The sequence below is a fragment of the Watersipora subatra genome, chromosome 3, assembly GCF_963576615.1.
Source record: "Watersipora subatra chromosome 3, tzWatSuba1.1, whole genome shotgun sequence".
NCBI lineage: Eukaryota > Metazoa > Bryozoa > Gymnolaemata > Cheilostomatida > Watersiporidae > Watersipora > Watersipora subatra.
Window position 1 is genome coordinate 3559973 of NC_088710.1, and position 24998 is coordinate 3584970.

The 24998-nt window shown below is 36.4% G+C and overlaps 2 protein-coding genes and 1 non-coding gene across 4 annotated transcripts; all 3 read right to left on the reverse strand.

Annotated features, from left to right (window-relative positions):
- Positions 1-947: 947 nt before the first annotated feature.
- Positions 948-13569, reverse strand: LOC137389642 (serine-rich adhesin for platelets-like). Its single transcript, XM_068075704.1, has 8 exons — positions 13552-13569; positions 11084-12871; positions 9709-9843; positions 8433-8577; positions 3937-4120; positions 3195-3650; positions 1652-2343; positions 948-1042 (listed from the first exon to the last, which is right to left on the reverse strand). The coding sequence occupies exons 1-8, from the start codon at positions 13567-13569 to the stop codon at positions 948-950; spliced, it is 3513 nt and encodes a 1170-aa protein (XP_067931805.1).
- Positions 13207-24998, reverse strand: LOC137391995 (ubiquitin-like modifier-activating enzyme 5). Of its 2 annotated transcripts, XM_068078574.1 has the most exons (11): positions 24693-24998; positions 24124-24213; positions 23887-23996; positions 23405-23491; positions 22729-22810; positions 22008-22112; positions 20330-20457; positions 19169-19304; positions 15111-15189; positions 14550-14677; positions 13207-14338 (listed from the first exon to the last, which is right to left on the reverse strand). In XM_068078574.1, exons 1-11 carry the CDS (start codon positions 24897-24899, stop codon positions 14267-14269), a joined length of 1224 nt encoding a protein of 407 aa, XP_067934675.1. In that variant the 5' UTR covers positions 24900-24998; the 3' UTR covers positions 13207-14266. The 2 variants fall into 2 exon arrangements, with proteins under 2 accessions (XP_067934675.1, XP_067934676.1); XM_068078575.1 differs by lacking the exon at positions 24693-24998 and having other exon boundaries at positions 24140-24213.
- Positions 19399-19470, reverse strand: Trnad-guc (transfer RNA aspartic acid (anticodon GUC)). The gene has a single exon. It is a non-coding gene; the product is annotated as a tRNA-Asp (tRNA).

A 24998-nucleotide genomic window follows, 5' to 3' on the forward strand; every position in this document is an offset into this window, starting at 1 on the left:
TTATAAATACACCTATGAACAGCACTGCACCTTATTGTTTTAAATAAGAAAGAAATATGGATCTACTTACAACAAAAAATAACTTTATAAATTGTCACAGAAAATATTTATTTAACACTTCATTTACCTGCTTTGTGTGCGACGTGTATATTCAGTGCTAACCTAACCCTTACACCAAAGAGCGAATGCTTTTTGCGAACTCATTGACAATGAGAGCACCACTGCCCCTAGTTTAGTGGAACCGCAATCACACTTTATCATAGGACAGCAAAATACCCATACGCAAAAATAAAAAAGCTTGTTTCCCTAGGTCAAACACACCCCCTTGACAGAGCCTCAAACAGCTCACAACTATTTGAAAAACATTGTTCTAGCAACACTCTTACCTTAATGGCGTCACCACCCAGTGATTTACTCTGCAGTTCACAGGCTATTGGGAGATAGAGCTAAGCACTGAGTAGTCTAAGATAGTAAACAAGAGCTCAGGTCCTACTAAACAGTAGAGCTATTTGTATATCCAGTAACAACTAATGATTGGGATATGATACACCGCAGAGTAAAGTTATCACCCCCTACGCGTAAGGATAAACGACTTCAAGTCGCTTCTACTCAGAAGTACTGACAACTTTGAACATAGACAGAGAGTTTTAGTATTGCTAGAGAATAAAGCATTTTCAAAAAAAAATTGTACAGAATCGTAGTAGATTTTCTCAAAAAGCAGCGCTCAGAATTCTTTATCATTTGAGTTGTTTTTGATGTTTGAGGTGATCTGACAGCTAGAATGCTTCAAGATCAAATTCGACAAAACTTGATTGTAATTGAAAGGCTTAAAGTCTTAAAATGAGATAATTATTTTAAAATTAAAAAAGAGCACACACTACTTAGTTTAGATTTTTGGCAAGCAATTATATGAATCACAGCTAGTTTGATAAAGGCATGTTTAGAAGTTACGTACTTGGACTTGTGTCTGTATCTATCTCCATACTTTGCATATATTTTTCAGTCAAATCCTGCTTCTCATTGCTGCAGGTTTCTTCTCCTTCTGTGAACAATGTGTAATATTAATTCATTATGAATTGTTTCTCCGAGGCTTTCACAAAAACCTCTTTTAACCAAAGAAAAGGCTGAGCAGGTACATATATCACACAGCATGGTAATCTGTATTAATAAATTCAAAGTTGTCACTAGTCCTGACTAAATGACTAAAATCTTTGACTAAAAAAGTCATTAAACTCTAGTTAAACTTGTCTGTTAGTCCACGTAATTCTATAGCTTCCTACATTTTTTGGCTGATTTCATAAAAAAATGTATGTTCTCAAAACTCCATCTGGTTCTTGAGAATCAGCCTCTTGAGCACCCATTTGACTAGACAATTAAGAGTCTGCCTTTATATGGGTCAAGGACCTCAATGAGCGCATTCATGCATTGTTGGCGTGGAAGCAGTGTAGAAAGTTGGACCGAAAATCTACGCAGATGCTACGGGCTATTTGTTTGAAAAGGAAAGAACTTTCGAGCAACGTCGGGCTCACGCAAGTGTAAAGCTATTGCGGTGAGCCATTAAAAAAGTAAATGTATAATTCAATAAAAACGGCTAAAATTAGCCCAGAGCTCGGGATGATAATTGAGACACTAAGGGTCATGAAGGACTCACCTCCACAAGCAGCCTTATCCTCATTGTTTTGTTCATCTGAGTAGGTAGGCATCAGGCTGAGCATCTTTGGAGGAACAGGAGGTGGTGTCAGGTTTTCAGGCGTTGATGAAGAAGATGCGATACGTTTGGAAGTAGATGGTAGACCGAGTGCAGAGTTTTTCATAGCACTTGAAGTTGAAAAATTTGTCTGAGTTATGGAAGGTTCTTGAATGTTAGAAGATGTTCGCAAAGGTAAATTAGAACTCGAGGGTCCAGCTGAAACCCTAACATTATCGTATGAGTTTTGCAAAGTTGGGGAAATGCTAATTTCTTTGCTGTTGAAAGGAAGTCTTGATGATGCGTCATCATTTAGAGGCTGTAAACCCATATTATTACTCTTCTCATCAGGAAGCAATGGAACAGCTGTCTCAGATTGCATATCGGTTTCACTTGAAAAAGAAGTGGTAAAAAGGGAGGCAGCTTTCGGTGTTGTTGGAATGAATGCGGCATCTTCTCTCGAGCCCTGCAAGGGAGTTATGCGTTCTTTTCTATTAGTCATGAGATCCTCATTTGAAACTTTTAATTGAGGAATTGACTTGATTGAGTCAAGAGCTTTGACTTTCTTGGTTTTTACTAATTCTGCTAAATTTTTCTTCTCTGTTGTAGGTGTCATAGGGTGTTGTGCAGTGGGAGCTGTCTTGTTCAAAGTTTCGCTACAATTCAGAATTAACTGCGTCAAATGCTAAATCACCAAATGGCTAATACGGTGTCAGTGAGATTTTATTGCCACTGTTAGAATGCACCAGCTTGTGACTCTAGCAATATGCTTATATATTCTAATAGTGTCTGGCTTCCGTATGTGATCACCTCAGATCTAAAACAAGTCAGAGCTCAAACGAAATTTTTGACATTGTTTTGCTTCGGATGCCAAACAAAAATTCTGAACTCAAACAAACCTGAGAAGCCTCATGACATGGCTCAGTTGATAACCAACATATCCCTCATTAATTTTAGCATAGACTTTTGTATGCAGGCGTGTTCTTTGTGGTTGATAAATACTGTGGTTTCTGTTTTGCGTAATGTAATAGAGCATCATTTAATTTTCTATTAGAATCAAGCAAACAAATTATTTCTATACTAGCGGCAACTACTAATAGCAGCAATATATTAATAGCAGCAATTAAAAGCAGCAACTATTAATAGCAGCAACTAGGTGTTACTATTAATAATAGCGACTAATTGTTACTAATAATAGCAGCGACTGGGTTTTACTACTGTATTAATAATAGCGATTAGTTGTTACTATTAATAGTAGGGACTAATTGTTACTATTAATAGCAGCGACTAGTTGTTACTATTATTAGTAGTGACTAGTTGTTACTATTAATAATAGCCACTAGTTGTTACTATTAATAGTAGCGACTAGTGGCTACTATCGATAGTAACCACTAGTTGTTATTATGCTGAAACAAATTTATAGTGATTGACTATGAGCTAAGAGCTCTTTATGTTTTTTATCATACTAACTTGATGTGTAATGTCTACACCGAAGGAATGATCCTACCTGAAACCGAGAGAGAAATCCCCTCCGAAGGCGTTATATTGGAGAGTAGGAACCACTTTTGATTTTGACTGCTGCCGAGTTTCTTTCAGTGGCAGCGTTTTATGATCATTTGATTGCTCAGGAGTAGAGTTCCTGCTCACACTGTTGCTGCTGTTCGGAGGAGCTAAACTGCCATTCTCACTGTCAAGCGCAGTATCATCTATAGTCGTTGCCATACTTGTCGACTGTTTTGGGTTTGACACCGTGTAACTGCCGGGCATTCTCGTCGATGTGACCGAAGCACGACCTCGGGAAGATGTGCGGGTTGAGCTAGGCCTTTTCAGGCTCTGCCAACAATCAGGCATATTGAAGCTATCGGCAGCTTTGTAACGATTTGGAGCTGATTTTATTTTTACGCTGAGAAGTTTGGCAGAGGTACGCTTGGCCGTCGACTGAGGTGAGCATCTGCAATTGTCTCTAAAATGTAATATGATATCATTTAACACCTTTTCATTAAATCACGTAATAGAAATGATCCGAGCTAAAAAACCTGTGAAACTATCTTATAAAAAATAGAAAACAGCAGAAATACTCGGTGTATCATTAAACCTGACCGCCAGGTAAAATATAGAGATTGCCAAGTACATCTCCTGAACCCAATCAGCCAGCTTTATGAAAGTGAGCTACAGCATAACATAAAAATAAATAATGTCAAATAAAGCTTGTAGAATATTTCTCCAAAGAAGCCGAGTATTAAAGTCACCTGGTATGTTTATTTTCTGATTTTTTGTCTTTAACCTTCTGAACAATGTGAGAACTCTTATGGGGAGCAAATGAGCTGGTTGACTTATTAGAAACACGTTTAAGTTCTGCAATGTGTCTTGCATCTGAAAGTTCTCGGTCTCTCTGTTTGTGAATCATGTCCTCAATCTGTGATCTGCCTTGCGCTAAACAGGAACAGTATGTGTACAAGAATTTGTTTTACGATGCACTCACCTAATATGGTCAAACCTTTTGTTGTACAAATAATTGGTTTCGAGGCATATTTTCATGAGAAGACACTACGCTATATACAACTGTAAATAGGCTCTATGAGTGATTATACACGGCATAAGAACTCATCAGGTCAAAAACTACATGGAAAAACGAAATCAACAGAAGTAAACCAATAAAATCGGCTTGAGATTCTAATACGATTTTAGATTCGCAAAAATGAGAAAGTGGTCACAAAGATACATGATGTAATTTACTCTAATTTAAACTAGGTATAGTTTAAACCAAGTCCAACTTTTTAAATATTTTCTTTGAATGTCACCACTCTTTTCACTTTAATGTACGAAACCGCAACAACATTTCATGAAACACTAAATTAAAACACTATGTTTAAATAATTTAATAATTTTATAATTTTAATGTTTAATAATTTAATAAATGTTGAGTTCATCATAAGTAGAGATTGTTAATAAACAATGGTTATTGTTTATTAACAGATTATCAGCAGAGTGATTAGGAAGAACAGTAAAAGAGCAATGACTTGTCGGAAATTATTTGACATCACAATTTTAGTCGGATTCTACTAAAACTATTGATTTCATTAAAGCTCCTAATCAACGCTCAACTGTTATGTACCCTATAAGTCTTGCTAAATGCTAGAAAATCACCTTACAATAAGTGCGTATATATACAGCTCTTTCACCGATTGGATTCTTTCCAGCAGAAAGAGACTTGCTTATATAGAGATAGTTTCGAAGTAATATTGACGCCATAGTTTAATAGCCGTGATCCTTAGTGTAGACAAATTCACAAAATATCTGATGCTGTTGAAGATGGTGGCCTTAATCGCAAAGCCAAACGAATGTCTCAACCGTAAAGCATCTCCAATATTTTGATTTAATCAATCAAAATTTTGGAGATGCAATTATTTAATTCGGCCTGACAGGAATGTTCTTATTTGTAATAGTAAATTATTTATTATAATTATTTTATTAGTAATTATTTATAATAGTAAAGATTATGCAGAAAATATTCTTAATAGTTTGAAGCCTGAAAATTAGGAAAAATGTTTTTCCACCAGATCCTAAGCCCGAGTAAACTCAGTTTCATCATTTCACTTTGTTTTCTGTACTTCAAATTTGTATAAGATTATGAGATTTTGGTCGCTTGGTAATGTAACTGTTTTCAGTAGAAGTCTTATGTTTCAAATCGATTGAGCAATTAGTTCTTGAGATAACACTAAAATACCAAAAGCACTTTTAATTGATCAAGAAATGAAAAATGGCTGCCAAGAGAAAATTAGTATGTTTTGCATTTTCATACTTCCGATTTTCATAGAATTACGGAATTTTAGTTACTTTGTGGGCTATATGTCTTTAATAGAATTCCGAAGTTTCGCGTTGATTTGAATATTGGTTTCTGAGATATTGTTAAAATACTGAGGGTACTTCTAACCGACTGAGAATTGAAAAACGGCTGCAGTCAAATATTATTTTCTAATGAAATACTGACCGAAACTTTTAGTCAAGAAAATCAAAAAAATTGAAAAAACTGGAACGCTTTCAGCATTAAGAGCTTTACACTAAAGCGATTTGTTTTGCTATTCATAAGCAAACATAAACACTCCATTAGTGGCTGGCATACATCAACCATTTAGTTTTATCAGTTACCACTAAAACATTACATCTCTGAAAGAATGTGAAAAGACTATTTACTATATTTAATTCCAGTTTTTTTCATTGAGCTCTACAAGCTTAGAGCTTCAAAATGCTAGTCAGTCAAAAAAAATAATTGAGCCATCTCAAGGGCTTTCAAAGTCGATGGAAAGTTGTTAACATCATCTTGGATCAGCAGGATCATCGTCTTGGATCAGCAGGCCTGCTTTTGTATACAAGATTAGGTTTTAAGTGATAAACTTGCAGCTGATGTTTAAATCTTTTAATTTGTTACACTGAAGATATCAGACGATAAGCTAGTAACTGACTGGATACATGTTGATTCTAAGCATATACAAGGGTTACCTAATACCTTCAGTTAACAGTAAAAAGACAAGTTGTTGTTAACTATGACGCTTGGACTAGATGAATGATTCATGGCAGCTTCAACAGGTTGATTATATACAATATAAGAATACTTGAGTAGACTGTTTCATAAGTCTGCTACAATTCTATTGCAAAAACCAAGAAGATCTCAAGAAAAGGCAGATTCTCAAAATCACTCAAAGATTGATTTGCCTTTAATTTGGCAGGTCGGCACAGCCAGTGAAAAATAAATGTATAATTCTGAATTGCAGCATCAGACATAATGTTTTGTAAGGTTTTAGTAGATATATAGAATGATAAATTTTGATCTCATGGGTAATTAAAAATACTATTTTAAACACGCCTTGTTCGAAGCCTATTGAACTATATGAATTTTCAAAGAATGCTAACAATTAATAGCATGGCTGTGGCTGACAGCACCTATACTAGCGGATGACTCTAATACATTCATAACATCTATTACCATCATCTACTATTATGAATATGTAGAGAAAGCAAAGGCACAAAAACAAGAAACATAGTTGTAACATCAACTCGTGATTAGTTGATGCAAGTCTACGTAAGCAAATCTACACGGGTGATACAGCCAGTCAGCAAGTTTGTAGTACGATAGTAAATATAATGTTTAACCTCTTTGGTTGAGCAACTCTTTCAGCTGGGCCTCCTTGACAACTGGCACTAAAACAGGTAACAGTATATTTAGTCAACAGTGCTGATATGTAACAGTGTATTTAGTCAAGAGTGCTGATATATATCAGTGTATTTAGTCAACAGTGCTGATATGTAACAGTGTATTTAGTCAAGAGTGCTGATATATATCAGTGTATTTAGTAAACAGTGCTGATATGTAACAGTGTATTTAGTCAACAGTGATGATATGTAACAGTGTATTTAGTCAACAGTGCTGATATGTAACAGTGTAATTAGTCAACAGTGCTGATATGTAACAGTGTATTTAGTCAATAGTGCTGATATATTTAATAGTGTATTTAGTCAACAGTGATGATATGTAACAGTGTATTTAGTCAACAGTGCTGATATGTAACAGTGTATTTAGTCAATAGTGCTGATATATTTAATAGTGTATTTAGTCAACAGTGATGATATGTAACAGTGTATTTAGTCAACAGTGCTGATATGTAACAGTGTGTTTAGTCAACAGTGCTGATATGTAACAGTGTATTCAGTCAACAGTGCTGATATGTAACAGTGTATTTAGTCAACAGTGCTGATATATAACAGTGTATTTAGTCAACAGGGCTGATATGTAACAGTGTATTTAGTCAACAGTGCTGATAGGTAGCAGTGTATTTAGTCAACATTACTGATATGTAGCAGTGTATTTAGTCAGCATTACTGATATGTAGCAGTGTATTTAGTCAACATTACTGATATGTAACAGTGTATTTAGTCAACAGTGTTGATATGTAACAGTGTATTTAGTCAACAGTGCTGATATGTAACAATGTATTTAGTCAACAGTGCTGATATGTAACAGTGTATTTAGTCAACAGTGCTGATATGTAACAGTGTATTCAGTCAACAGTGCTGATATGTGAATGTATTTAGTCAACAGTGCTGATATATGACAGTGTATTTAATCAACAGTGCTGATATGTAACTAAAGTAAGTTTGGAGGTGGCTACACGTCATGTCTGCAATTTTAATTGCTATGTCATGTTAGTTTCTGGGGATGTCAGCAGCGTGTCAGCTGGTTCGAAGTGTACTAGATACAAGTAAATCAAGCTGAGATGAGTGTGAATATTCCTAAGATTTATATTATCACATCTAGGGCATAAATACATGTATATGTGAACATATTAAAGTTATTGCGCATCACATCTCTAGACTTATCCTAGAATAACACATGAGAAACAAGAAAACCAGAGAAGAATTCTGTGAAATTATATTACATTATATTATGATAAATGATATCACATCATATTATAATACAGTGCAGTCAAACTTTGACTCCTGAAGTTGATCCAATCTAATATCTGTTTCATATGTTTAAACCAGCATATATTGGAGCAAGGCTTTTCTAATAATATATATTCTGTTTAAGTCATTCTCGAACTCAAAAAACAATGATAAATACCTCAAGTAACTCTACATAACATCAAAACAATAAACAAATATAAAATTATATAAGATAAAATAAAGGATCAAAGGTTTGCCAGTGTGTAGCACAGGCCAACAATGGCAAAAGGAAATAAACACTCACCTTTGATTCTCTTGTTATTGCGTTTTTCCGCTAGCAACTGTTTTGCAGCGAGTCTGTCTGTTGGTGAAACAGACTTGTGTAATTGCTGTGCTAAAGACAGTGGATTAGCGGGCTGTCGGTATCTTCCTGTTAACAAGCCCTTGACCTTTAACAGAGTTCGACAAGTTTTTCAAAACTTTAAAATTAACCAATAAAACAATGATGACTAATACTTTGAGAGATTGTATGTTCAACGTAAAATTGAATATTGATATTCGATACAGTTTAGGCACTTTTAGGTTTCTATCCCTAAGAGAGTAACAGAACTATTTCATTATCTATCTACCCGCTATCATTACCAGCTACCTCAAAGAAAGTAACAGAGCTACTGAAAAAGGGTGGCAAAAGCTGGTGAGCTGAACAATGGATTTGAGTTCATATATATCTAGATGTGTTTCTTTTTAGAATTATAAAAAAACATGATGCTGTGTACGACAACGTGGGGTAAAAAGCACCATTGCATAACATATTATATTTGTTCTATAACAAGTACATGTAGGTGTTTTATGAAACAATGTATTTAAAAAGTGATGTTATTAGTACCTTAAAAGAAACTTTTAATTCAATTTTACAGCACTCCATTGAAATATACATATATACTCCTATCACTTCAGTGTGTATTTATTAGATGAAGCTCATCTTCTGCATTTGCAAAACTAATAAAATGCATAACGCACTTGGATTGCATAGACAGATTAGAATCATGGAACATTCACATACCCTTCAACTATGTATTTACCATGACATTACATATATGTATATATTACATATATACATACATGCATATGTATACATACATGTATGTATATACATGTATATATACATATACATGTATGCATATATTACATATATACATACATCTTATTTATTATAACCCAAGTGCCCAGGTGTAAAAATAAGCACCAAGAAGTAACATACTAACCTTTTTAAATGTCAGGCAAAGTTTGGAAACAACACTAAATGAACTGTTGGAGTAGTCTTCATAACAATATCTTGCAGTGGAATAATGTAAAACAGAACTTGCTATAGCTTTGACTCCCCAGTCTTGTTAGGGAAACAATTGACTACCCTAATCACTTATCTGATAGCATCAACATATTTACATTTGATCAAATTGATAATCATATTTGCTTTGAACTTAGTTGAATACAAATTTTAAAAAACTGATACAGAGTGAACCCTAACAAGTACTATTCAGATCATCTGGATAAGATAGTAGGTCAACTGAGATAGATACCTTAACATGCTCAAAACTATGCTTGTTAGTTGACAACTTCTCAACCTCCCTTTTAATAAGCTTTCTCTTGACATCCTTGACCTTTGGTGCATACCGATTATCAGCTTCTACATTACTCGGAAGAGGGCTAGTAGGCTGAAACAGGTAGATCTACATTAGTCATTGTATTTCTTTATGACTTATTATTTGTATGACACTGTCTACAGGCCTTCACAGCTGTGACACTGTTAACAGGCTGTCACAGCCATGACACTTGCGACAGGCTGTCACAGCCATGACAATTTTTCCAGCTTGTCACAGTCATGACACTTTCTGCAGGCTGCAACAGCCATGGCACGTTCTGCAGGATGTCATCGCCATGACACGTTGATGTATTTTTCTCCTTGCTATATTACAAGCCTGTTACAAACTAATATCTCTTAGACATTTCAGGTAAGCCTGAGGTACATGTGTACAATGCTAATCTAATGGTTCCAACTGACACCTTATAAAATATTTTTTGGGTTGTTTGAACTGTTGCGTCATTCTTATGCTAGATAGCATGAGAGCATAACTCATCCAAACTAGCAAGCAACTAAATAACTCTAAGCAGAATGAACGGGAAAGACGGAATGACGGAAATAATGAGAAACTTCTGACTGACAGTATGTAATGTGCAATCACTTGGTCATTGGAATGAGTTATGCTCACATGCTGTATCAGTTACAAGTTAACAATCTTTTCCGGCAAGAGTTAATAAAGACTGAAAAACTGCAAGCATTTGAAACTGATATCAATAAGTACAAACAGCAGCTTGGAACTACAAACGAGTCTTACAGCGAGTCTGGTACGCCAACAGCTTTAGACTTCTAAATCTTGCAGTTTTATTGCTAGTCATACAGCTAGTATTACATGGTTATACTTGCAGTTTTATTGCTAGTCATACAGCTAGTATTACATGGTTATACTTGCAGTTTTATTGCTAGTCATACAGCTAGTATTACATGCTTATACTGGTCACTTACCATATTCCTTGTTATTTTAGTGTATTGATATTTACACTTAACGAAAGTAATGCATTGCAAAGCTCAGGACTTTCTCTAACCTTACATTTTATAAAAACAAATTTATTTTGCAACCTATTTGTTATATATTTAATACAAAATATCTTTCCTCACGCCCTTATCTTAAACTTGTAGATCTAATAACTCTTTCTGTCAAAGACACAAAGCATTAATAATCCAGAAATAAGTCATTCATAAATTTGGTTTACTGAACCACAAATGTAGCAATAAGTGATATGACTGAAGTTGCATCAAATTTATGCGCTAGTATTCAATTACGAATAAACGCTATTAGCTTGTCGCAAAAGGTGTCTTTTAGCCGGAATACTTACATAGAGCTCTGATGACCTCCTTGACTGCGTAGAATTCTTATCGTTCATTCGAGTTTTATTTACAGAGGCTTTAGGGGTGGCAGCCAATGTGGTTTTATGAGCACCAATGAAAGAACCTTGGCCAGATTCCATTCTTGGAAAACCCCCTCGACTGACTATTGGCATCATACGGTGTGATGAGGATGCATCATTTTTAGTTGCTGTAGGGCCTTGTGGCGATGCTGCAGAACCTTCACTCTGTGTATCGTCTTCAAATGGGAGTATGAGTTCTCCATCAGACTCACCAGCCATATAATCAGATACAGTTACCCCATGAACTATAGTTTTCAAGTTACTAGCAGGGCGACTTTCAGCTCTGTCAAGGGAACTCCCTACTCCTGCCGCTGGATTCGTCAATCTATCGAGTGAACTCACTGCTCTGTGAGATGAAGACATTGCCCATAGAGGTGGAGTCACTGCTCTATTAAGAGAGCTGATTGCTCTGTGAGACGAAGTCACCACTCTGTGAGATGAAGCCATTCCTTTATCAGAAAAAATCTTTGCGCTATCATACGGTCTCCTTGTTGTGTCTGATGGACTCATTACCCTATGAGGTGATACCAATGCTGTTGGAGATGAAGAGACTGGTGTGTGGGAAAAAGCCACTGCTGTCTGAGATGAATCCATTGCTCTATCAGGTGAGATACCTGCTTGGTTAAGTGAGCTCACCGCTCTGTCAGTTGGACTCATAGTTCTGCGAGGCGAAGACACTACCCTGTCAGATGGAGTTGTTGCCCAGTCAGATGGACTGATTGTTGCACCAGGTGAAGTCAGTGCCCTATAAGATGAGGCCAACGATCGGTGTGATGAAGCCATCGCTTTGGGGTGCGAAGCCATTACTTTTACAGATGGAGTCCCCGCTCGGTCGGTTAGGCTTACTGGTCTGTCAAATGGACTAAGAGCTCTGTGAGACGATCGGCCTGCTTTGTGAGATGAAGCCAAAGTTCTACCACTCACTACTCTGTCAGGTGAATTTAATTCATTGCTAGGTGAACTCGTTTCTATGTCAAGTGGACTCGCTGCTCTATTAAGAGAGGAAACTGTACTGTCAAGCGGAGTTGTTACTTCATTAGGGGGTGTTGCTAACTGATCAGATAGTGATATTTTTGTGTCTAGAAGATCCAGAGCACTGCCAGAAGAGGCTACTGCTCTGTCTGAAGTGTGTTTTGTGCTGTCAGGTGAACTTGTTACTTTGTCAAACAAAGCTACTGTGTCATCAGGTGTTGCCACTGAATCGCTAGATACTAGTCCTGGTTTTATTACTTCGTTGACTGTTGTTTGTGGCTGATCAGAAAGCGGCACCTCTGTATCAGACAGATTTAGAGCACCTTTAAATGGTGTCATTTCTCCTTCAGTTCGTTGTTCCATTCTATCTAATAAAATCCCTTCACCATCAGGAGGAAATACTGCTTCAGTAGGTAGAATCTCTTCTCTATCTAAGCTAATCCTTGCCCCACTAGGTGGGGTTAGTTCTCCATCAGGCGGTGGGTCTGTTCTGTAAACTGCGATTACTTCGTCGTGATGGGGAACTACTTCTTCATTAAACACAATCAGCTGTTCATGAGAAGCTACGTCCTTATCATCAGGAGTCTTCGCAGATGATGGTTCTTTTTTGTCTGCTGATGTTAACTCACCACCAGATGTTGTGATTGGAATTTTAAGACTATCTTTGGAGGCATTTGTCTGCTCCGATTGTAAAGCTAAGGAAGCTCTAGAATATACTTTTTCAGCTGGTAGACGGCTGTTACTCTGAAAAGATTGCAAGTTTGCCAACAAATCAAAAATTGAGTGAATCTTCGTATCGTTTCCTTAGTCACAAAGGATGACCAATATGCCTGTCTCAGTAAAGTTCACAAGAATAAAACAGATTCTTATTGACTACCAACTATTGCAACCTTATTAACCATGTGGCCTGTGCATTAAATTTAGGTGAAGAGTTGGAGTATTCATTAGTTATTATATCAACACAACCAGATTAGCCTCTACAATGGTATGCTGATGTTTAACCTAGGCAATATGGTTTAGAACATGTATAGGCGCTTCTACTGAAAGAACCTTCATCAATTCTACATGAAGAATTCATCAAGAGCTATCACTCATAATTTATATTACCTATATACAGAACTATGAAAACTTCAAATCACTGTAATCATATAGCCTCACCAACAAATCAGAAATGTTAAAATTAGATACATACCATACCATTCCTTGAATCTAGCAGCAAGATGAGTGAGTGACAGAATATAGTGAATCATTGTTAAATAGTCGATAGGTAGTACATTCCAATCTACTAATGATGCTGCAACTTTATGACATTTCCAGACTTACTACACATCAAGTTGCAACCTTACTATTTTAAAATTTTTGAATAACTGTCTATTATTATAATTACAGACTTTGGCACAATATATCTAAGTTGAATTACAAACTGTAAATACATCCTTCATTGTTAATGGTCATTTTAAAAATAATTACAATCTATTCTCTCAAAAATTCCAGGTAGATTACCAAAGAAATGCTAAATAAATAATGATCACAAAATTAATGAATTTATAGCCATAGAAGGTAAAGCAGTTGTCCGTGAATAGAATATCTCTATGATAGCTTACAGCTATAGAAGCAAGCTTATAAAAAGCAGCCGAGTGGAATATATCAATTTATATGTAAGCTCTTAGCAATAACTGAACTAAAACAGACAATAGATTTGTATTACAAAATAACAAATTGTATAGAAATAACATATGCATGTATTGTTTATGGTAGTAACGGCTGAAAATCATTTGCGCAAAGCTAATAATACAAATAGAGGACAAATAATGGTAAAATGCCACAAAATTATGAAGGAAACTTAAAATGAATAACAACAAACAATAAAAGAAGGGAAACAGCTGAACAGTATTAATATGACGAATAGCAAAGACCAACAATTCAACAATTACGCATCCTGCTAAGAGTGTGGTGCTTAACAAGTTATAGCAGGTGCTTCAAATAATTTGACTGATGAACTATCAAACAAATCATAGATAAAAGGGCACCTGCTGAAGTTCTGCAGAGACAATGAACGATATGGGACATACAACAGAACCAAAGGCTGAATAAAGTTTGGCTTTTTAATAGTTGACACGTGACATCAGATTGGTGGGCTCATAATCCCTTCAACTGGGCCATGAGATCTGAGAGACTCTCTTTATCACCTGAAGCGGTTGGAGGCAACTCCTAAAATTAACAACAGAATCAGCTCTAATACAGTAGTTATTACTTATGATGAAATAATCTACACAAAATTGTATCGTACAACAAGAAGCTAATGATAGATTACTTACACACAAAGCACACAAAGTCATGCCTTACCCATCGAAAAAACTTTTTCCATCATTTATTGGGCAATCGACATTCAGCAAATTAATTTATAATGAAAAGAACTTACAGCAGGGTCGGGGTCTGCAGCAGGCTTGGTGTAGGCCACCCGAACGCCTTCAGCTAATTCTGGCTGGTAGCTGCCAGTTTCCTGCCCACCTGTATCCCCAGGAGTTTCCTCAATATTCACCTCTATACCTGTAATGCAATATGTTCCTAGACCTGTTCACTGTATTTGTTCCCTATTCTGTGGTAAGGTTCAATTGTTACCTCTATTTAACTCCATTCAACTGATTCATATAGCAGGTTCAGGTAGCATACACTAGATGAATGCCCGACATTGCCCGCGTAATAAAAAGTATTTGCAATGTAAATTTTTTTTAACATATAAAAACAGTTACCATTCTCATTTTACAACTTCATATCATGAGAAAAGTGTTTTGTGCAGTTGAAATAAAATAGGAGAAAAAATAAAACAGATGTAAGTGTTTAAACATGTGTTACTGTCACCTAAATAGTAAATCTCTAGATTACACTGGTGAACAGTGGATGAGCGTAACTGCTACTGAAAAAAGTAAAAACATAGCGATTACAGGTGTAGCCTGTGAGAGGCCATTTAGTAGTGACATACCCCATTCATTAGTCTCATGTGTAACCTCTTCCTCAACTATCTGAGGAGTCTTTGATTTGGGCTGGGCTGCTAGTTTTTCCTGAAACATTAGGGTATGAAAAAATCAAGTAGGTATAATGAAAATCAACTTACAAATCAGGGCAGATATGACAAACAAATTTTTGACAGAAGCAACCTTTAACTCCGCTATGTTTTGAGAAGTTGTTGAAGAAAACAGAAAATACAGCTCTATGCAAAAAATACATTGTAAATTAACTAAAACAAATCATAATAGAATTTAAATACCGAAGAGGCAATAATTGTAGGTGAGTTGTTTGTAAATCCAAAGTTCAAAGCATCTAGCATGCTTCAATGCGGAAGACTGCTGCAAAAACAGCGAAGGTAATAGCGATAGAATTCAAGAGTGATAGGCAAGTAGGGAAGGCGGGGGCGCATTGGGACACGGAGTGCATTGGGACACGGGGTGAATTGGGACACGGAGTGCATTGGGACACGGAGTGCATTGGGACAGGACCAAAATTCAAACTTCTACACTTTGTGTAGTTGTCGTTTCATTTAGAAATAGGAAATGACATCACTGCTTAGCCGTATTAAATTTACCCACATTGCATGAAGGAGGAAATTTTGGTGAGTACTTATTTACTTTTCTCTAGTAAAAGTAAATTTTTAAGCTGAATTAAACTTGCTAATTAAGCATGAAAGAAATACAGCTGAGTGAGAACTGTTAGTTTATGAAAACATACCACTCTGAATTTCAGGGCACATTAATATTAAATTAGACTTGCAAAACTTTTACATGAAAATAGTTTGTCTTTTGACTGCTGTCGGGGCACTATGGGACGGGGTGCATTGAGACATGTCCCAAGACACCTCTTGTGTCCCAATGCACCCCATGAACTATCTTGCTTTTTTGCACAGTGAGTTTACAATTATCAGAATGCAAGGAAAGGCACTTCATAAAGGCCATGTTAGCTTTAGCAATAAGTAACGAGGTTCAGTATTTGCTACTACCATTAAAAATGTATAAAATGTATTATAAAGTTGTATTACAGGGAACCGCGATACGCAATCGAAAACTAACAACACTCATTAGTCATACAGACGAACATATAACAGCTCCTGTACAACTGGTGTTACCATAGATGGAAAATCTACATAGCGGAAAGCGGCTACTGACTTTAACATCAAGAAGTGAACACTTTCACGTTATGTTGCCAAAGCAGAGAATGCAATTGAACAGGGCCAATCTCCAGGCAGTTTGACCTATAAGCCAAGGTTTAACAATGGCAGAGTGTTCAATGGTGATCAGGAGCGACCGACTATGACTGACTCCCTTTTGACGGCATCTACGCTGTATGCTGGACTCACAAGAAAGATGAGAGAACTTGCTTCTGAATATGCGAAGATCAACCACTGCTCTTATCCAACTAGTTGAGATACTAACAAACAAGCAGGTCTGTGGTAATTTTACTTCTATATATATATATATATATATATGTATATATATGATGTAGCATGAGTATATGCTCCCTTACTTCGGTTTGGTTGAGCACTCTGTGAGAGGTGCGGCACTATTAGCCTTTGTGCAAAGCTCATCACTTTTGTGATTTGAGCACTCTGGTGCCAGCACATTGACTTTCTTAAAGTCTGTGAGGCAACTTTGTTGTTTCATGGCAGGAAGTCAACTCTCATTGGTAATGGGATTTGTGTCCCTTGCCTAAGCTCTGAGCTGCACTGATGAGGCTTCAATAGCCGAAACAGTACTGTCTGTAGCATGAGTATATGCTCCCTTACTTCGGTTTGGTTGAGCACTCTGTGAGAGGTGCGGCACTATTAGCCTTTGTGCAAAGCTCATCACTTTTGTGATTTGAGCACTCTGGTGCCAGCACATTGACTTTCTTAAAGTCTGTGAGGCAACTTTGTTGTTTCATGCAAGGAAGTCAACTCTCATTGGTAATGGGATTTGTGTCCCTTGCCTAAGCTCTGAGCTGCACTGATGAGGCTTCAATAGCCAAAACAGTACTGTCTGTAGCATGAGTATATGCTCCCTTACTTCGGTTTGGTTGAGCACTCTGTGAGAGGTGCGGCACTATTAGCCTTTGTGCAAAGCTCATCACTTTTGTGATTTGAGCACTCTGGTGCCAGCACATTGACTTTCTTAAAGTCTGTGAGGCAACTTTGTTGTTTCATGGCAGGAAGTCAACTCTCATTGGTAATGGGATTTGTGTCCCTTGCCTAAGCTCTGAGCTGCACTGATGAGGCTTCAATAGCCGAAACAGAACTGTCTGTAGCATGAATATATATATATATAATATATATATAATATTATATATATATTATATTATATATAAATATATATATATATATATAGATATATATATATGATATACTTAAAAATATTCAGAACATTTCCTAGTGGTTTGCTACTGCTACTTCATATAGCTAGTCTTCCCCTATTTTACCATGATTAATGGATATATATGCTACATATTTCTATATATAGCAAATTAAAAGCTGCAAAAGTCAGTGTTTCAAAGTGGGTGATCTGAATTTAAAAACTAAGAGGTTATTAAATTTATAAACTGCTCCTATGAACTGTTTAATAATGGCAGCGCTTTGAAATGAGGCCAACATATTAACATATTCACATTCAGCTTTTAGGTGATGATTGGCTTTATGGCTTCATGAACAGGCACAAAGAGGTGTCAATAAGCACACCAGAGGCAACAAGTCTTAGGTGAGCTACCACTTCCAACAAAACAACAGCCAATGAATCAGTCATCCTGCTTACTAGTCCAGCTAAATGATCTGAAGAAGTAAACATCAACAAAAGACAAAGATTGAGATCCCAAATTCTGAGACAAGTGATGAAGAATCGAACATTTCATTGGCACAATTGGTTGACAATGATAGCGAGTCTGAGACGGAGAAGTGCAATGAAGAAATAAGCACAGAAAATATTGTGGTGGGAATTTTGTGTTGTTGCGGTACACTTCGAAGAAGAGATTGGTTCACTATGTTGGAATCACAGAAGAGATGAATCTACCTGAGAATATCTCAAAGTGAAGTTCTTAAATGTACAAACTGGGTAACAGTTGGTGATGCAAGATACGATGTTGATGATGACCCCATCGTAATGATCCTTCCCCCGCCTACTAGGTGCGGCAGAACTCAGAGAATGGCAGACCAGTTTTCATTTGGTGTTGATTCAATTCAATATACTTAGATGTGAACCATATAATTCCAAATGCATAGGCCTTATTATACCCATGCAACATACGGTATATATAAAAAATATCTAAAATAGAATTGTTTTGATTGTTTCATGCTACTGTAGTTTTTAAATATTTTAATAATGTATAGTTTAAATAAAATATCCAAAATCGACTTGTGTTTATTGTCTAGTGCTACTACAGTTGTTTAATATATGTCCCAATGCACCCCGGTATCGGGGTGTGTTGGGACAGTACCGGAGATTGGGACACGTCATGCATCATATGACAGTATCATGCATTGGGACATTAAAAGGCATTAGAAAATTGATGATAAATTCTAAAATACTTATCCCACGGTATTATGATTATAACAAAAGATGCTTAACACAATACTTCAAAATTACCATGAGTTATATCAAAATTGCTACCGAAATAGCCAATTTGAATCAATACTGTTTGATTTTTCTCCCACTGCGCTCCCGCCTCCCCCGCATTATGGATAGTTGCTTTTGGTGGTTTCAGGTACAATCTCTGTTTAGCTATGAAGGACACGGAGATACCAATAATAGCAAACTATGCTCATTTGCATGGAAGTGACGAGGTTTGACATTTGGATTGCCGATTTGCCAGTCGGAAGGCAGAATTAATTTATCAAAGTCAAAGTATAAACTGTAACCACAAATTTTAATGAGCTCATGGAGAAGTTGCAAAACAATATTTTTGTGAATACACCATATGGTTAGCTAAACTAAAAACGTATGAACAAACCCACAACTGCATTGAAATGTGAGTGTTTTCCAATTAAGCTGAAGTTTACCACAAATTGACACTACCATAATTTACCTGATATTCATGTTGTCTATTGATGCAGCGCTGGTCATCACACGCTGGGTTTGGTTTCATAGTCATTTTTGGAAAGAAATCCTGCATGGCATTATATCCCACATAGAAACTAACTTCACCAAAGGCTAAGAGATATCTGCAAAAAAATAATTCGTCAGCGTTTTGTTACTAACATCAGAAAATGCGACACCAACATTGTAGGAAATGTTGTGCCGGAAAAAAAAGAAACTCTCCGTGACGGGGAATCGAACCCCGGTCTCCCGCGTGACAGGCGGGGATACTTACCACTATACTATCACGGATTAGTTGTTCGGAGGTAATTTGTCATAGGACATATAATGGAGTTTTATTAATTACTTCACCAACAATTACTAGGGGTACGTTGTAGTTGTGGAAATAATACTAGCAAGCAGGTACTTGACTTACCGTCCTCTCTGTGCACCTTGATAGTATGTTTTGGGTGAACGAAAACGCTTTAGCAAATAATAGAGAGCAGAAGGTGTTGCCCTTAGTAGATGTTGCACTTAGTAAATGCTGACCTTAGTACATGTACATATTGCCCTTAGTACATGCTATCCTTACTAGGTGCTGCCCTTAGCACAGTAGTTGCTACTCTTGACACAGTCCATGTAGGTGCTGCCCTTAATAGGTGCCCATTAGGTGTTGCCTTTTTCAGAAACGTTTCAAGGCAGCAGCTTAGCATCAACCAAATGAGACAAATTCATCAGAATGTGTAAAGTGGCAACTCTGAAAGTATGTTCACACATTTGCGACTCTTTAAACGTCATTGAAGATTATCTAGGAAAAAGGATTTGAAGCCAGCAAACCTCTGAGTTGACTAAAGACCAGTAAGGGAGTGGTAGCAATTAAAGCAACTTGCTCTTGACAACCAATCTGTACACAGTCTAAATAGCAGCAAATACATTTTTTTATTTTTACAAATGCACAAAATTATTTTTATAGTATAGTTTGTTTATTAGAAATTACATCCTCGCAATCGATAGATGAAAATGATCTAATTGATTAACAGTAGTAGATGCTTTATCTAAACTTCCAAAACATTTCAGTGTAGATGGCCCACTTTAATGCTACCACTGTTGCAAAGCTCCATGGCCATAAAGTGAGGAATTACTCATGCCTGGCTGCAAAACTTCCACTTACTTGAGTGTGTTCTGGACTAATAGAGCAGCGACAAGACCCATTGTCGTGGGAAGACTGGCTGCACAGACACCTTCTCTTTTTAGTGTCTTCTCGTCAGTGCCAGTAGCAACGATGAGAGGTGGGGCACACTAAATCATAAAACAAGTAGGCCTGAACACTCATAAAAAGGAAATCAAAACCTCCTTCCTGGTGTTAAACAAGTAGCCAACAGAGAGACTAAGGGCATAAAGAGTAATCTACGTAAATCCGCTCTATTAAATATATAAAATACTATAAAACATATAAAAACATCTTATAAAGCTAGTATCAGTCAAGATTAGAGACAACCACTAGGCCGATCAAAAGTGATTTGAGTTGAGATCTCGATTAATGTTTTTATGTTTAATGTTCAACTGTCTGTTCAACTACATGTCCATATTCATATATTGTGATATATATTTTTTTTTCTTTTTAAAGTTTGTGTGTCTGTCTGTCTATATCCAGCTATAGCTATTAAAATCTTGGAATTAAAATTCCGTTTTCTGATGGATTTTAACTCAAGGAGATTACAACCGCAAGCTTTAAATCCACCCGCTCTACCACTGAGCTATAAAAGGCGAATTGACCAAAAACGTTATCATACACAGTATAGCGTATGCACACGCTAAATGACATATTATCTGAAACTATGAATTCTATTAATTCTATGAAGCACGATGCTTTTCGTGTTTTCTTGAACGTTTATTTTTGGCTTTTCGTAACGTTCAATTGCTATATCCGCGGTCAAGGGTAAATTATTTTCTCGCAGACAATTGTATTATCTCCGTAGGAAGAGCCTCGACATTCTCTGTCCGTTCGATCGGACAGAAAGTACGATATCTCATTTTTATCAGTATCGAGAGGTACCAGTATCATCGTATTCAAACTTTTGATGGATAGCTTCTGTTGCAGCAGTAACCTTTTTTACATACGCGTGCGCATGCGTACATTAACCATAACACATACAGTAACCTTTTTTATACACACACTTCTATGCACGAATTGTTATTATTAATTCGACATATTGAAGATTTTTATTTTGTTTTCTCAGTTCGTATTAATTGTACCATTACCGAATCATCTTTTATCGTAATCGTAGCAATACAGACCTAATTTAGCTATCACTTGCGAATTATTTCACATTTAAATTTAAACACTTGTATAGTTGTTTTATTTTGTTCCTCAATTTATTTGACCTGCACAACAAATTTTTCTCATGATATGAAGTTTGAAAGTTAGAATGGCAAATGTTGCTATATGTCAAATAAAAATCGATTTTCTGTCCAAAAACTTTTTTATTACCCAGGCAACGCCAGGCATTCAACTAGTATCCAAGTGAGAGTAAAACCCGTCCAGTTGTTGCTGTCAGAACAACCTGAAGGAAGCGAACTGTTATGAACCTATGCAAAAGGTAAAGGTCAAAACAGCCACAGCTCTCTGTCTGAAAATGTATCACCAAAATCTAACATTGAAAATAGAAAAAAACAGTTTCAATTCCATGTCCCGCAGAAACAGTCTTTATAAACCATAAGTCAGATTCCCACATAAACGTTCATAGATAGACGAGTCAGTTTTGACCACTATTGTCGCTAGAACAGCTGCAATTTCTTCAATATAACCCATTTCTTACAAAAGCCGACCCAATGCACAGAGTACTTACAGCAAAACAAGCTGATTCGCCTGGTTTGATAAGCTGTATGTGACCAGAGACGGCATTTTCACTCACCCCAGACTCCATCCACGGCTGATTCAGTTCATTGCATGCCTGTAATAGACAGGTCAAGGACTGCACTCAAGCCCTGCCCACTCATGAAATCACAGACTCTATAAACATTCCAAACAATTTCAATGCTGCATTCCAACTGATGAAATAGCAGGGTTGTCAAAGGATTTTACTCGAGTAAAAACACATACAAAGTATTCTATCAAAGAGAAGGAACAAATTTGGATGCTAGTCACCAATTAGACATAACACTATTAGTTGTACAGCGTACTAGAGAAATTTTTTAATGTTAAGTTGACGATTTATTGGGGTTGGCAAGAAGAAAAAGTAAATTTACAGCTCTGTTAGCACATGAATGCATGCTTGCTTCTGCATTGATAGAGAGCTTCTTTTGCTAGGGATCTCTCTACGTCAGAGAAAAGGAAATGCCGATATATCTGAGAGTGTACCGGCTCAAGGACTGCCCCATGAGAAATCAGTGGTCACATGGGATCCCTAGCCTATTTGTTGACAAAAGTAATTTAAGATCAACACCAGTAACCTTCTTAAGAATTAAACCGAACCTTTTTGCATGTCAGACTAGAAAGGAGTCAAGGAACTTGTTTGAAGACATAAATGAAGATTATAAGAGGTAAATGAAAATTAAAGAAATGTTTACCATATTTATAGTCATCCTGGCCTCAAAGTTATCCACACAGCTCAGTACTATATCTACAGGGCCTTCTGTGAGACTTCCTTTACTGCAACAAATATAATAAAAATTCCTATCTAGAAGAATTTTAGTTTAACATAACAGAGTTGATAAACTGTCGAAAATCATGACTCATAAAGACATTATTTACAACATACAATATTTGGTGTTCTTACTGAAAGAGGGAGATGTTTATGGAAACCTACAGATGACCCCCAACAAGATGTCCCTAATAGAGATAAAGAAATGGCAATGTATATGGAGTGGGTAGTCTAACTTTAAATAACTAAAACTTGACAATATATTTTGTATTTATGATGAGAAACGAATCGGTCGTCATACAAATGTGACTCATAGGATTCAAATGTTATAATGCTGTTTAACCTTTGACTCATCCATGACCTTTCCTTACAACTGTCCTTGATGCTATGAAAAATGCAGGCTTTAACTGCTAGCAAACGGTGTATAGAATAAAATAAGACAATTCAAATTTGGCTAGCCATAACTGAGACAAAATGGTAAATGAATTGCTTATTTTAATAAATCTGCCTATAGGTCAATATCCTATGAATGACAATGCATGACAAGTCCAAAGTAATGAGCTTGTAGTAGAAGAAAGATAAGTCATGTTGTGTGAACCCACCTGATTCTCTCGACGAAATGATCATAGTTATCAACAGTGGTAATATTGTAATTGTGGGCTTCAATGATGACATCAGGATTTATCTCTCTACAAAATGAGAATCATCCTCTCATGTGAACTATCAATTGTAATGTCTATGCTTATACATTAAGACAATATCAGTGCAGAGTAAAAAGGGCTATCAACACTGCTCTGTATCTTTCTTTTATATACATGTATTCCATCCAAACCTACCAAGTTTAATGTGATTTCGTATGAATTGCTCACCTGCCACGGACAATGGTACGATATCACAGAAACAAATGGCACCCTGACAACAAACTCGTCAAATATATACCAAACTCAACAGTACGAACCACATATTCACACTTATACTGTATGTTTCTGATAAAAGGATATACCCACACATACAAATACCTGCTGTTTAAACTTACGACAAAGCTTGGCAGGTGTTTCAAATCTTCAATAAAAGTTTTTTATACCTTAACGTCTGTACAGCTGCCTCTACCTTGCTCATGCCTGACTGATGAGGCTGGAAGAACAGTCGATTCATGTTAGCCAGCTCAACTTTGTCATAGTCAAATAATATTAGCTACAAACAATAATACTATTTTACCCAAACCGCTTTACCGAGCATTTCATTTGAGGAAAGAAACCTCACTGTGAAGCAGTAAAATATATGTTCACAACTGACAAAATCCATTTAACTAGTGACTTACTTTACCAATGCCACACCTGGTTAGCATTTCAGCAGTAACACTTCCAACTCCACCCACTCCCACTACAGCCACAGAAAAAGTACGAATGTTCTGCAATAAAAAACGAAAAGTGAAAAACAATCAATGCCAAACCAATTTAACAGTATACATGTAAGCTACATACACATAGGGTAAATAAATATTGCCTAGTATTATCACTAAATTGAAACAAAGGAAACTATTTGTCATGCCAAGTGTTCAATGTTTATTTGCAAATGCAAACATAAAAAAATTATAGATGATGAAATTCATTAGTGCAGACCATTTTTGAGGTAATCATATATAAATGTAGCCACAGTTCAACTTGCCCTACCAAAGTATAGATCTATATAACTATTTAAGAATACAACTAAAAAGAATGTTGAAGCTATAAACAAAATAAAATGTAAGGAAAACTACAAGTTGGCACAGTGATGAATGTAAAAACGGTTACATTGCCTCGAATATGAAGTTTATAGCAGCTTGTCTACCATGACTGGAGCATTAACGTAATTTTAGTTTATAAAAATGTAACAAACGAGGGTTCTTACCTCATAGTTGTCAACTATACCCATTCTCTTCAAAGCCATAAGACGACTGTAAGGATTTGAGTCAACAACCTCAGAGGACATCTGAGCAATCTTATGCCTAGTTGGCCCATCGTGGCTGGACTTTTGTGTTTCATACGTTAATAACTTAGCTTCCAGTTCTTTCAAACGATTTTTCAGTTCATCAAGAGAAGCGTTTTGAACATCCATGAGTAATTGTCAAGATATTGCTCAACAAGTAAACTCGAATTCAAACTGCAATAAAAAAAGGAAACCGAAGTTGCACAAGGCAATTTTTTATGAACGGCC

Bases quoted from the DNA above. Each gene is read 5' to 3' on its own strand.
- LOC137389642 (XM_068075704.1), bottom strand. The intron at 9,844-11,083 runs GTAAGTATTCCG...TACCTGTTTCAG, and splicing joins GGAGGTCATCAGAGCTCTAT to CCTACTAGCCCTCTTCCGAG. The intron at 1,043-1,651 runs GTGAGTCCTTCA...CATTGTTCACAG, and splicing joins GGATAAGGCTGCTTGTGGAG to AAGGAGAAGAAACCTGCAGC.
- LOC137391995 (XM_068078574.1), bottom strand. From the start codon at position 24,899: ATGGATGTTCAAAACGCTTCTCTTGATGAACTGAAAAATCGTTTGAAA. The intron at 22,113-22,728 runs GTAAACATTTCT...TGTCTATTACAG, and splicing joins CCAGGATGACTATAAATATG to GCATGCAATGAACTGAATCA. The intron at 15,190-19,168 runs GTAAATTATGGT...CTAATGTTTCAG, and splicing joins ATAGACAACATGAATATCAG to GAAAAACTAGCAGCCCAGCC.